General features: G+C 47.8%; 1 protein-coding gene across 1 annotated transcript in view; it reads right to left on the bottom strand.

Annotated features, from left to right (window-relative positions):
- Ksr2 (kinase suppressor of ras 2) overlaps positions 1-13,090 on the bottom strand; it is a 352,941-nt gene that overhangs the window by 265,980 nt on the left and 73,871 nt on the right. Inside the window, exon 2 of the mRNA XM_028765415.1 lies at positions 692-832. Coding sequence (XP_028621248.1) covers positions 692-832 — 141 coding nt within the window. The remainder of the gene's footprint in view (positions 1-691; positions 833-13,090) is intronic.

The following is a 13,090-nucleotide window of genomic DNA, read 5'->3' as shown; positions in this document are numbered from 1 at the left end:
CATGTGTGTGTATATGTGTCTATGTGTGTGTGCATGTGTGTGCATGTGTGTGTGTATGTGTGTGCATGAGTGTGTATATGTGTCTATGTGTGTGTGCATGTGTGTGTACATATGTGTGTACGCTACCGTAGCTGGTAAGTGAGCATCAAGGGTCCTCCTGTCTCTGCCTCCCTAGCCCTACCGTCACAAGTGCATGCCTTCACACCCAGCTTTTGTATGTCAGTTTTAAGGACTGACCATAGGTCTTATCCATTATCCTCTGTCTCTGGGATCCAATACGACAGCACTGGTCACAATCATTTACATTAAATACAATTCAAAGTCCAGATCCTTGAATCCATGTGTGAATTCCAATCCCAGTGCTCCCTGAGTTCAGAAGCCATGTGTGCCCATGGCTGGTCAATCAGACAGCACAAACACTGAGCAAAGAGTCAATGAACAGCACTGGTCTATGTGGTGGCTTGGAGTGACTCCTTTAAGTGGCAGAGCTGAACGAAGTCCTGACTCTAGAGCCGCTCCCTTAACAGATATATCTGAGATCCTGGGAGCCTTCATCCAGCACAAACTGAAGGCCTACTGTGTGCTACAATATATCTGTTCTGGACATAGCCCAAACCCTGCCATCTAGGAAGCACCAAAGAATGTGGTCTCTGGCCAGTAAGGATCGAGGGGGCAGGGCCGGCACGGTCACCTCCAGGACTTCCTTTCGCACATCCACAATCCGGAACCAGTGGCGGAGCTGGGGGAAGCCATCCAGTTCAGCATTGCGCTCCTGCAGGGCCACCTTCTTCTTGCAGGATAACTGGCGGCTGAAGTACTTCACCAGCTTGCTCTGCAGAGACAGAGAGCACAAGGACACATCTCAGAGGCGCTGCCCTGGGGAGCAGAGGTGAGAAGCCCTGATATCTCCCACTAACCCCAGACAACTCTGTATGGTGAAGACCGTTTGCACCACTGTGAGATCCAGCCTTCTGTCTGAGATGGTTCCTGTGAACTTGGCCTGAAGCGGACAATACTGGGAGGTGGGAGATACTGCCAAGATAGAGGAGAATCAGACAGGGCAGCACCACCCTTAGAAGGGATCTCAAAAGTGCAACTTAGTTCCCTTGGAAGTGGATGGTTAAGAAGCTAGACCCCTCATGCTTGGTCCCTCTAAACAGTCAGTTCCTCCCCTCTCCCTACCAAGTTGCAGAGCGACAGACTATCTGGACCTCCCAGCAGACAGAATCATAAGCCAAATACTTACTTTCTTTATAAAGTGCCCAGCTTCTAGTCTATTGTTACAGCGCCACAAAAAGGAAAGAAGATACCACCCACATCCTCGGTTCCTCTTTGTGGTGGTAGCCACCATTTTTACCGAATGGATGCTTTGACCCAACAATTCCACATTTAGAAACTCGTCCTATGACACCCGTCTCTTGAGAAGTAACTGTGACCAAGGATATTGCTTTACAGTTCTGCTGGCAAAAGCAAAGGACGGTCAACACCCAGGGAACCCACAGGTCAGGAACCACACAAAGGAACCCAAACCCTGGCTCATTAAGCCATGAGTTGTAAACAACTGAACATGGGGTCCGGAAAGTTTGGAGGAGAGTAAATATTTCTGAATGCACAACGGCCAAAAATGGATTCAAAAAAATCAAACACATAAGACTCTGAGGTTCCTGACAAAGTTCAGGGGTGTCGCCTCCTGTGACTTCACTGTGGCCTTGGTCTGACCGCACAAGTGCACTTTATCCCGAGCATGCGGTCACACCAACAGCAGTGACCGCTGCTCAGCCCCTCGGCCCGCTCTGAGACCACTGTGTCGGAGTGGCAGTGTCTCACTGTTCGTACGAGGTTTTCCGCACTTAGAGAACCTTCGTGGCATAGATTGTTCCTCGGTGTGTGAGTGTCAGATCGCTACAGCTTTGGGTCCATTGTGTTAGAAGGCTTGATAAAAAAACAACAACAGAAGAAAAAAAAAATGTTGTTTGAGTTCTTGTCTTGGGTTTTTATTTTATTTTTAAAAGTCACAAATTCTGACTTTCTGAAAAGGTGCTCAGCGTATTTCTACCAACTTGTACTCTGTTCTTATGCAAAGCAGGGTTCTCAGCACTGACAATTTAAAAAACTAAAATATTGACTGGCTCTAGGAAACTGCACAGACTCCCTAACACACCCTGCAGTGTCTAATAGCAAATGCTCAGTCAAGGCTTCGTTATTTGTATACAAATAAGTAAACACACCCATGTCGTTAGTACGCATGCCTGCTTTCATCGTTAATAAATAGTGACATCACATATGAATGCATATATAATCACTCTAAAGTAACTTCATTAGGACTTAGCAGTAATATCAGAGTGGTTACACCTCCATACCCCAGTTGAATGAACATTTTTCCATGATAAGGGGCTGTAGGTAGAGAAAATTCCAGAAGCCCTGCTCACACACTATCAAATAAAATGACAAAGTATACTATGTAACAGTAAGTAGTGGTTTCTAAGACCTCCGGATAAATAGAATCTCCCACTCTCCGCAAAATGTAAACTCAGAGCCTCTTTCTGGAAGGATCTTTGGCCCTCTAGGGATAAAGAGAACGAAGGTAGGAAACGGGGGGGGGGGGGGAAAGGCCATCTATATTTGGCTCTGTCATGTGACTTCCAAGTCACTCACACCCCCATGAGCTAGCCAATGCTCTCTGAAGAGACCTGGCCCATGTCTCTGATCCCACTCCAAGGATGCAAAAGAAACAACGTTTCGCTTTGTTCCTAGCCGGTTCCATTCAGAGGAACACCATTAACCAAAGAAAGGCCATACAGGAGGCGGGAGATGGCTTAAAGGGGAAGAGAGAGTGTCGCTCTTTCAGAGGACCTGGGTTTGGTTTTCAGCACCCACGTGTCAGCTTACAACCATCTGTAACTCCAGCTCCAGGGTATCCGACGCCCTCTGGTGAACATACATGCATGCAGATGAACACTCATAAACAAAAAGAAAGAAAGAAAAAGAAATCGATCTAGAAAGAGAGAGGGAGGGATAGAGAGAGGAAAGAAAAGGAAGGAAGGAAGGAAGGAAGGAAGGAAGGAAGGAAGGAAGGAAGGAAGGAAGGAAGGGGAGGGAGAGAGAGAGAGAGAGGGAAGGAGAGGAGAGGGGGAAATCAATACCAGTATGCCAAGCACAGGATACCAGGGAGTAAGACTGTTTCTGGGAATGGGAGACCTAACAGAAACAAGCAACAATATGTGGTTCTATTTCTTTATGCACAGCATTTGCCTCTGTTCAATAGCTAAGCAGAGCTCTATGAGGGTCAATAAGATGAGGGCCAGAACTGGAGAGATGGCTCAGCGGTTAAGAGCATTGTCTGGTCTTCCAGAGGTCCTGAGTTCAATTCCCAACACCCACATGGTGGTTCAGAACCATCTGTAATGGGATCAGGTGCCCTCTTATCTGCATACAGGTATACATGCAGATAAGCACTAATTTACATTAAATAAATAAATCTTTAGGAAGGAAGGAAGGAAGAAAGAATTAAAGCCAGCATAATGATCTCTCAAGTAAAGCTGTTTGCCACCACACTTGATGCCCTTTTCCATCCCTCCAGACACTGCACACATATGGTACACAGACACACATGAAGACAGAATATCAAATCCACACACATCAAATAAAAAATGAAAACTAAAATTTTGTTGGTCGGTACAGCGGAAGCGCTCGCTTAGCCTATGTGCGGAGCCAGATTCCATCCTCAGCACCATGAACCCCTGTGTGACGTACAGAACACTGGAGGCGTGGGAAGTGAGAGCGGTCGTCGGGTGGCGTGACGGTGGGCGACAGGTTTCCCTTGTCGATATTGCTGTTGGTGACTGTTTTTAGTCTCCTCCTCTGTAGCCCCCTGCTGGCACTGTGGGGAACGTATAGGAGTCTAAAGTCTTAGGTTTGCCTTGGGAACATGCTAGAACAGTGGGCTGCGTGCTGTGACGGGGAATATGGAGACAAAGGGCAGAGCGTGGAGGACATTCCCGCTCCGCAAGCCTCGTCACTGTGTTAATATCCAGATATTCTGGGTTCCCTGAATCCTTCCTTCTAAAACACCTACCACACAGGTGTGTGCACAAGGTGCTCGCGGCCAGGTTTGTTTGTTTGCTTGCTTGCTTGCTTGCTTGCTTGTCCAATCTCACTTGTGCAGGTAAGCGGTCTGGAGTTTGGATCCCCAAGGCTCACGTAAAAGCTGGGTGGGTCTGGTGGCCTGCCTAGAATCCCAGCTCTCAGGAACTGAAGACAGAGGATTCCCCAGGGCACGCGCGCCAGCTGGATGGGCGAGCTCTGAGTTTGGCGGACTGCCTCGGTGAAGTGGAGAGAGAAGGCACTCCACGGCATCCTCTGGCTTCCATGTGCATGTGTAACCCCCATCCACATGTGCCCACAAACATGTGAGACACACGGACCATTCACCCCACACACACACACACACAAACTTAGATATATCAGCTGTCATCCATGTTTGCTCTCATTCATTTAAGAGTACAGAAGGTCTTTGCAGACCTATGATTTTCCTACTGACATGGGAGAGAGCCTGGACAACAAACAGGACAAAGGGGCTCTCAGACCCTGAGATTGTGTTTGTGTGTGTGTGTCTCTGTGTGTGTGTGCATGTGTGTATGTATATGGGTGTGTGTGTCCGTGTGTGTGTGTGTGTGTATATGTGTGTATGTATATGGGTGTGCATGTCCGTGTGTGTGCGCATGTGTCCATGTGTGTGTGCATGTGTGTAAGTATATGGGCGTGCATGTCCTTGTGTGTATGCATGTGTGTGTTCAGACAAGGTATTACTGGTAAACCCAAGCTGGACTTAAACTCTTGACTCTCCTGCTTCAGCCTCCTGACTTTGGGGATTACAGACGTGCGTAGTGATGACTGGCTTGAAAGTATCATTTTCTTCTTTTGATGTATTAATTTGGTTTTTTGGGGTTTTTTTGTTTGTTTGTTTGTTTTTGTTTTTTGTGCTTGCCTGCATCAGATCCAGAAGCCTGAAGCAGCCAGAAGAGGGCGCCAGATCCCCTGGAGCTGAAGTTACAGCCGCCTGTGAGCAGTCATGTGGATGCTGGGAACCGAGAAAGCCTGGGAGTTTCGGTAACTGTTGAGCCATCTCTCCAGCCCCAGTAAACCCATTTTAATGGCAATTAAAAATCTTGCTACCCCAAGACTAAGATTACACACGGCACTCTCCTGACTGTCAGTGATGGGCCTATGATGGACAGCTTCCAGCGATCATTTATTTAATCCTTGGGATCATCTTCCACCCTTGACAAAAGAAAATACTGAAGCCAGGAAAAGTAACGTCATTTGCCCAAGGTCATCACTTGCTCAAGGCCATCAAATTTCACCCAGGTCTTGAACCTGAGTCTGATTCATTGCTCATGGGATTCTTGATCCTGGCAGACAAGCAGAATCCCCATGGTTTCTAGATTAGGATAATTACCGTAGGAAGACCCACCCTAAATGTATGGGTACCATTCAACGGACTGGGTACATGGACTGGGAAGACAACACTGCAAATACAAACCACGTGTCAGAGGCCACGTGGTCAGAGCCGAGCGAGAAGAGCAGCCGAGGGTCAGCCTGGGCATCCGAGGTGCCAAACCGATGCCTCGGCTTCTTACACACCAACGATCCATTACCACAGAACAGGAAAGGCGCGAGTGTTGGGCTTGCTAAGGCTGTCGAGGCCTCTCCTTCCCTCTCGCACAGTTCTGAGAGCTGGTTTTAAGCACAAAGCTTGTTAGATCACACCCCTGCACGGGGAAGGGCGGGGCTCTTCCTGACTGACAGATTCTGAAGCCAGGAGCCACGCCCCTTCCTTCAGATAAGCTCAGGGATGAGAGAGGACATTTTAGAGAGAGCACATAGATCTCTGGCAAGAGTCATTGAGTATCGGCTGAGTCTGATTGTTTTCTAGGCCAGCCTTACTCTGTCCGTTTCATTTTCTACTGAGTCATTTTTATCGTATTTTACGGAAGTACTGCCCACAGAAATCTCTGCACAAAAAATCTTCGCCACAGAGGGTACGTGAAGCAGTAACGTACCCTCGGGGTGACTGTCAGCTTCTAATTTTAAGTCCTTTCGCATTAGAAGTATTGCTCAGCGGCAGAGCATACGACCAGAATGGAGGAGGTCCTAGGTTCGAGCCATGTAACCAATTAAAAAAAAGAACACTGCAATAATAACTAAATCCCTCACTAAATTAGTTATTTTAATGGTTCCTGATATGTTTCTTCTTCTTTTTTTGTTTGTTTGGTTTTTGTTTTGTTTTGTTTTGTTTTTTTCGAGACAGGGTTTCTCTGTGTAGCCCTGGCTGTCCTGGAACTCACTCTGTAGACCAGGCTGGCCTCGAACTCAGAAATCTGCCTGACTCTGCCTCCCAAGTGCTGGGATAAGAGGCATGCGCCACCACTGCCCAGCTGTTTCTTCTTTTGAATGTGTTGGCATGCTGATGTAGGGGTCACATTACTGGAAAACGTATTGCAAATGAAGAAATGGAGGCTGGGGTGCTGGACTCCCAAGCCAAAGTCACACAGAGGTGGCAGGGCCAGGATCTGAACTCAGGACATCTAACGCTCACCCTCCGGGCCTCTCCTTGCTTCTCCACTGTAACAGTCACATGGGAAAGCGCCTTTGGTGGCTTCGCCCCGCCCAATGGCCTCGTCCTACCTGGTGGCCTAGTTGAATTTTAGGTCACCCTCAATTCAAGTCCTCACAGAGCTAATGTGGAAAATTTAGTTTAAAGGATCCACCTTCAAATTACAGCAAGGCTGGTCCAAGTGCTCCCACCCTCTGAAGCGCTGTCAAGGGTCACCAGCGCGGTTCCAAGCCTGGCTGTGAGGTGCGGGGATTCCTAGGGTGCATTTCTCCATCTGTACACCAGAGGGCAGCCTGGCACCTCTCACCCAGCAAATGGAAATTGTCTGCAGGCCCAGACTCCAACCAAGCATCCTCCGCACCTTATTACTGTATTCCGCATTAGCATGATGGTAAATTTAGCAGCATAAACACACACCACACACACACACACACACACACACACACGCACGCACACAAATTAAAAGTCAAGACATGTGACAGCTCTAAAAATAACCGTGTCTCAAATCGCTAATGGGAAGCAGGAAACTTTTCACTCGGAATCTAAACTAAGACAAACCGCAGAGACCTGTAGCAAACGCACAGGCGGGGGTGGGGTGGGGTGTTTGCTTTGCTCCTGCTCAAAGCCAACGCCTCTGGGCACGTGTAGCTAAAAAAAATAGGAGTCTGGAAAACTAGGGAGGGAACTCTGAGGAGGGATGTGTTCTGAATCCTCCAAGCCTGGGTGAACTTCCCAGCCAGCCTGGTCTGGGGCTCATTTCACGCCCCCACGGTACGTGTGGGACAACTACGTACAGCCAGCCTGCAGGCAGCACAGAACTGTGCTCACAGGGCTGTCTTGAGCTCACCATTCCTGCAGCCTCTGTTTTAAACCACGGGGTCTGTCTGACCTTGCACCTGTCCCCTCCTACCATCTGAAAGCTCTCCTAGCAGGGACGTGAGCCTCCCACCCCGCGGGAGTGTTCTCTCTCCCATACTAAGCCCACCCAGTTACGCACACACACCCACCCTCCACGTCCTTATCACAAATGATCTTGTTTACTGGTTTCCATGGTTACACCTCCCCACCACCACACCCCCATCAGCCCTTGCTGCTGCAAGCAGCAGCGGCTCTCTGCCCCGTGTTCCTTGGCATGTAGACAAACGCACATCACTGGAAATGGTCACCCAGACCTCCAGAAATGAAACCCCGAGTGAGTCCTTTCCCAAGGTACAGCCTGGGCAGGACTGGCGGGATCCCTGGCCGAGCAGCCAAGGCTCTAAGCCTTGTCAAACCCGCCTGGGTAATGAAATCGCTGCAACCAGAAGCCTAAGGCCGTCCTGCGGTTGCCAGGGCGACCATTGTCATAACACCCCTGCACGAGGGGCCAGCTGACAGGGGAGAGAACTGTCTGACTGAGACGGTTTCAAACAACGGGGCCTATGGCATCTAGAGGCGACTTCCCTGCTGAGGAGAGCATTGGGTCTTCTGCCCTGCCTGGAGCCCAAAGCACGGGGGACCCTGGGGTGCAGTCAGTCAGGGGCAGCAGTCAAGGGATGGTGGAACATTCCAATGCCCGCTGCTTTGTGCTGAGGAAAGCTGACGGCCTTTTTCTCTTCCTCCCCCCTCTCTCTCTCCCTCTCCCCTCCCCCTCCCCTTCCCCTTCCCCTCCCCCCCTCTCCATGGAGTATGCTGGACTTAGAGTCAACAGGTCAATACGGATACTGGGCATTGGACACAGGGAATCTGCCCTCTTAACCACAAAGCCATCTCGCCAGCCCCAACTTCGTCTCTCTACTCTTCCTGTTAAGGAATATTACAAAGAGCCAGAGGTTCACAGCGTCGAGACACTCGGCCCCCAGGATTTCTTCCAGGAACATTATTAGAATCTTTATATTTTTTTCGAGCCAGGTCTCACGTAGCCCAGGCTCGCCTCAAACTCACTGTGTAGCAAGGGTGATGCTGAACCTCGGGTCCTGGCCATACAGACAGTGGATCACCTTGCCCCATTTATGCTGTGCTGGGGATGGAACCCAGGGCTTCATGCAAGCCAGGCAAGTGCTCTACCCACTGGGCTACATCCCCAGCTACAACGTTATTATAATATTAACATTTATGTTATAACAGTCTGCTGCCATAATACGGTTATGTTTATAATGTAATACAGAGTCATGCATCCGTGAATTTGAAATGTAACCATATCCATATTGTATTTGTAGCAAAATTGACACTTGTCGATTTTCATCATACTTGCTGTATCTACTAGTCTACTGATAATTGTGCCATTAATTCATCAACTATTATTTAAATAATCTAGTCATAGTTGAATTCATAGCTATAGAGCCTGCTGTGTGCCAGGCACTGGGATAAACATTTTACTAATATCAAACTTGATTGGCATCCAATGTACCTTAAAGGTTGAAGGAAGACAGCAGAGGCACAGAGAGGAACCACCAAGCTGCCTAAGGCCACGAGCCTAGCTAACAGGACAAAACTGCCCCAAGCCTGTCCTGTCCCTGAGTTCAAAATTGTCAGATTTCTGCTTGCTAGAGAATTGCCTGGGGATCTTGTTAAAAATACACACACGAAGCCCCTGCTGGGTTCCACTCCAAGCTCCCAGGACTCCTGGGACCAGGGGCTTCTCTTTCCAGCTAAACAAGGTCCCCAGACAGCTGGGAAAAGTAAGAAGCTCAAACAATGCTGCGTTTGACTTCCTCGTCCTGGAAGACACACATACACACACACACACACACACATACACACATACACACATACACACATACACACATACACACACACACACACGGACAGGCTGAGGTGTGTGTACAGGTACAGGGTTAAGGAGGATAAAAATACCACCTTAACCTGTGTCTCCTCTACAAGCGCTTCCAACTTTTCTGGAACAGGGAGGCACCCGAAATATGTACCGGCTCCTCTGTGGGCCAGCCCTGGGTTCAGGGGAGCTGTTACATTACCTAATACATTCAACTGTTTAAAAAAAAAAAAAGCCCCCGCCTAAATCACACCTAAGTTGAATCCAATTTCAATTTGATCAGTCTTTAAATGACCTTCCACCCGCTCGATCCCCTACACACACGCTGTGGTTCTTTTCCTCTTAACCGATTCACCAGGGGCCACGTCGTAAGGAAAATGCACACTGAGAGTGGAGAGCCATTTTTTGTGCCTCCGTCCTGAACCGCACAACTGAAAAAGGTCAGTGTGGTAGAAGGTAAAAAGAGAAAGGAAATGGTCAGTGGGTGGGTGTTTTACTGAGGGCCTGGGGCCCAGGGCAGAAGTTCTGATCTCCACTGCCTGAGACCCTGGGCAGATTATGGGTCTGGGAGCCAGAGCCAAGAAACAGTTAAAAACATCTGGGGAAGGTGTGCCCCGCCCCCAAGCAGTCTACAAAGCCTTACCAACCATATACTGAACCATAGGGAAGAGAGGAAAGCCAGGTACGGGGGTACATGGAGGTAATCCTAATACTGGAGAGACTGAGGCAGGAGGACTATAAGTTTAAGGTCAGCCTGGGCTACACAGTAAGATCCTGTTTCAAAAATATACAGGATAAGGGCTGGAGAGATGGCTCAGAGGTTAAGAGCACTGTCTGCTCTCCCAGAGGTCCTGAGTTCAATTTCCAGCAACCACATGGTGGCTCATTACCATATATGTGTGTGTGTGTGTGTGTGTGTGTGTGTGTGTGTATAACGAGATCTGGTGCCCTCTTCTGGCCTGCAGGCATACATGCAGGCAGAACACTGTATACATAATAAATAAATAAATAAATAAATAAATAAATAAATCTTCAAAAAAAAAACAATAAAACTACCAGATAAAGATCAAAACAACCTAGAATAAGCGTAATATACTGAAAGCCAGCCACACCAGGGCAATAATAGCTAAGAAGCTTCTCAGTGGAACCCAAATACATGTTCTAGGTACCACACTGCCCAAGACATTTGCAACTTAGCGCTGTTCGTGACTATGACAGCGAAATTAAAATCAAGTCACATGTGTAATCAACATAGTGAATAAACATATTATCTTAGTACCCTTGACCAAAAAAAAAAAAAATTGCAGGGATAAAGAAATGGCTCAGGGGTTAACATCACTTACTGCTCTTGCAAAGGACCCGGGTTTGATTCCCAACACCCATACTGGGTAGTTGATTACTGCCATTTTCAAGAGTATCTGGCGCCCTCTTCTGGCCTTCATGGACATCTGTTTACATGTGGTGCACATAAACTCATACAGGCACACATGCATACTATCTATCCACATACATTTTTTTTAAATAAATAAAAAAAAAAGTCCAGCTCACATCCTGGCTGAAGTCACTGATCACTGTTCACTGAGACAATGAGAGAATTCAACACCTTCAAATAACGTACAAACTTCATCAGGATTTAGTTTTAATTGGGTGGGATGAAGCCAAGACCCTCATTAAAATGAGATCTTTGACACAGTCAAGATCTGGGATGTATTATACGTGTTAGAGATCATTAAACCCATGAGAGTAATATCTGATTTAAACAGCGTGTATATTTGAGGTGATTCTTTCATATTCTTCTGACCCAACAGAATGTAGCAAGACTAACATACCCTCTCCAACTCTGACCTAACATTGTCTAGCCGAACAGCTTATTTAGACACCCGGCTTCAGTTCAAACTGACCTCAATTTAGGTATGACCTCACCAAAAAGCTCAGCATATTTAGGGAGTCGTTTTATATCTCAATTTTTCTAGCGCTCGAGAATGAATCCAGGTCTTGTGCGCGTCAGCGCAGTGCTGAGCCCCTGGGTCACGTGTCCAGCTTATAACCATCACGTGTCCAGCCGTGTGATGGTTGGGTTTTTTCTCAGTGCGAGTATGTGGGTGCACATGCTTGAACACTCTATAGGGGTGGGTCAGAGGAGGATTCCTGAGGGTCAGTTCTTGCCCTTCATCATGTGGGTCCTGGGAATCAAACTCAGATCACCAGGTTTGGCAGCAATCGCCTATATGTGCTGAGCCATCTCGCAGGCCCCTGTCAAATTTATTTCCTAAAGCTGCTGTGAGTTACGTTAATAGCTGTGAATGCTTGTTCATCAATAATCAGGATGCTTAAATTTTCCATATATCGAACGCATAGATGCTATTTAAAACCGATTGAAGGTGTTTAATCAGTTAAGGTCCACAACGGGACTCTAAAGTCTACTTTGTAAATCGCACATATGAGCTAAATATTTCAGGAATGAACACACAGCTGGGGATGTTTTCATCAGACAATGGAGCCGCTGACAGGAACAGTGCCATGTCCTTAATGGTTTTATTATTTAATACTATTTATTGAGGGGGAGGATGCATGCAAGAGAACCATGTGGAGATCAGAGGACACATCACAGGACTCAGTCTGTCCTTCCACTGTGTGGGATCCAGGGATCCCCTAGGCTCCTCAGGATATGCAGAAAGCACCTTCCGTCACCCCCTCCACCTCCACTTGGCATTTTTTGCCTCCCCTAACCTTGCCCTTTGACCTCCCTGGTGAAGAAAGATTACAAGAGAAACTAAGAGCCATCCACGGGGCTCAGGGCTCCAGCAAGAGGAGCTTGGGGTTCAGATGACCCACATGGCCTCTCAAAGATGTGACTCTCTCTGTTAAGTGGGGGGTTTAGATAGAATGCTATACTCAAGAGTGACATCAGTTCCAGACTTCAAAGGCTATCAGTTCTATGACCAGAGAAGAACAGAAACATCCCCCTAGGAGGTTTTTTTATCTAGCTCTCAGCCATTGCTGGGCAAGAGGCTCACCCCAGAGCTCGGTGATTGGAATTTTAGCCACAGGGACAAAGTCAGCAGCAAACACAGGGGTGAAGGGCTGGGCTAGAGAATGAGTCTCCCACGGAGTCACCACAGGCCACGTGAGGCCCTGCAGCAAGAGTCGCATCTGTGATGTGTTCAGGATCCCAGGGTCCCATCAGGTTCTGACTCTAGCCAGCCAATGGGACCATGCTCATCCAAGCACCGAAGCCTACTGTTCCGATGGAACGTTCTAGAATGACGGGTATGATCTATCTAATCTGTGATGCTCAACAGGGTAGCCACTCATCGCTATGGTGTATTTGAAATAGGGATACATTGTATGGCCAGGAAGCTGAGTTTAAGGTTGTGTTTAATACGAGTTAATTTAGTTTTAGTGAGCTGCACGCAGTAATGGCTGCCATATTGGATAGTGTGGCCACAATCCTTTCTCCACGGTAGTCATTTCTATTGTCTAAACTGTACCTGCCTCTCCCGACCTTCCAGGTATTGTGGTGGTCTGAATGAGAATGGCCTCCATACGCTCAGTTGTTTGAATTGTTGGCAGAACTGTTTGGGAAGGATTAGGGGGTGTGGCCTTGTTGGAGAAGGTGTGTCACTGCGGGCAAGCATTGAGGTTTCAAAAGTTCAAACCATTCCAACTCTGCTTTCTCTCTCTCTCTCTCTCTCTCTCTCTCTCTCTCTCTCTCTCTCTCT

This window comes from Grammomys surdaster, unplaced genomic scaffold (genome assembly GCF_004785775.1).
Source record: "Grammomys surdaster isolate TR1022 unplaced genomic scaffold, NIH_TR_1.0 164, whole genome shotgun sequence".
Lineage (NCBI taxonomy): Eukaryota > Metazoa > Chordata > Mammalia > Rodentia > Muridae > Grammomys > Grammomys surdaster.
The sequence above is the reverse complement of the archived record's forward strand: the minus strand, read 5'-3'. Positions and strand labels throughout refer to the sequence as shown.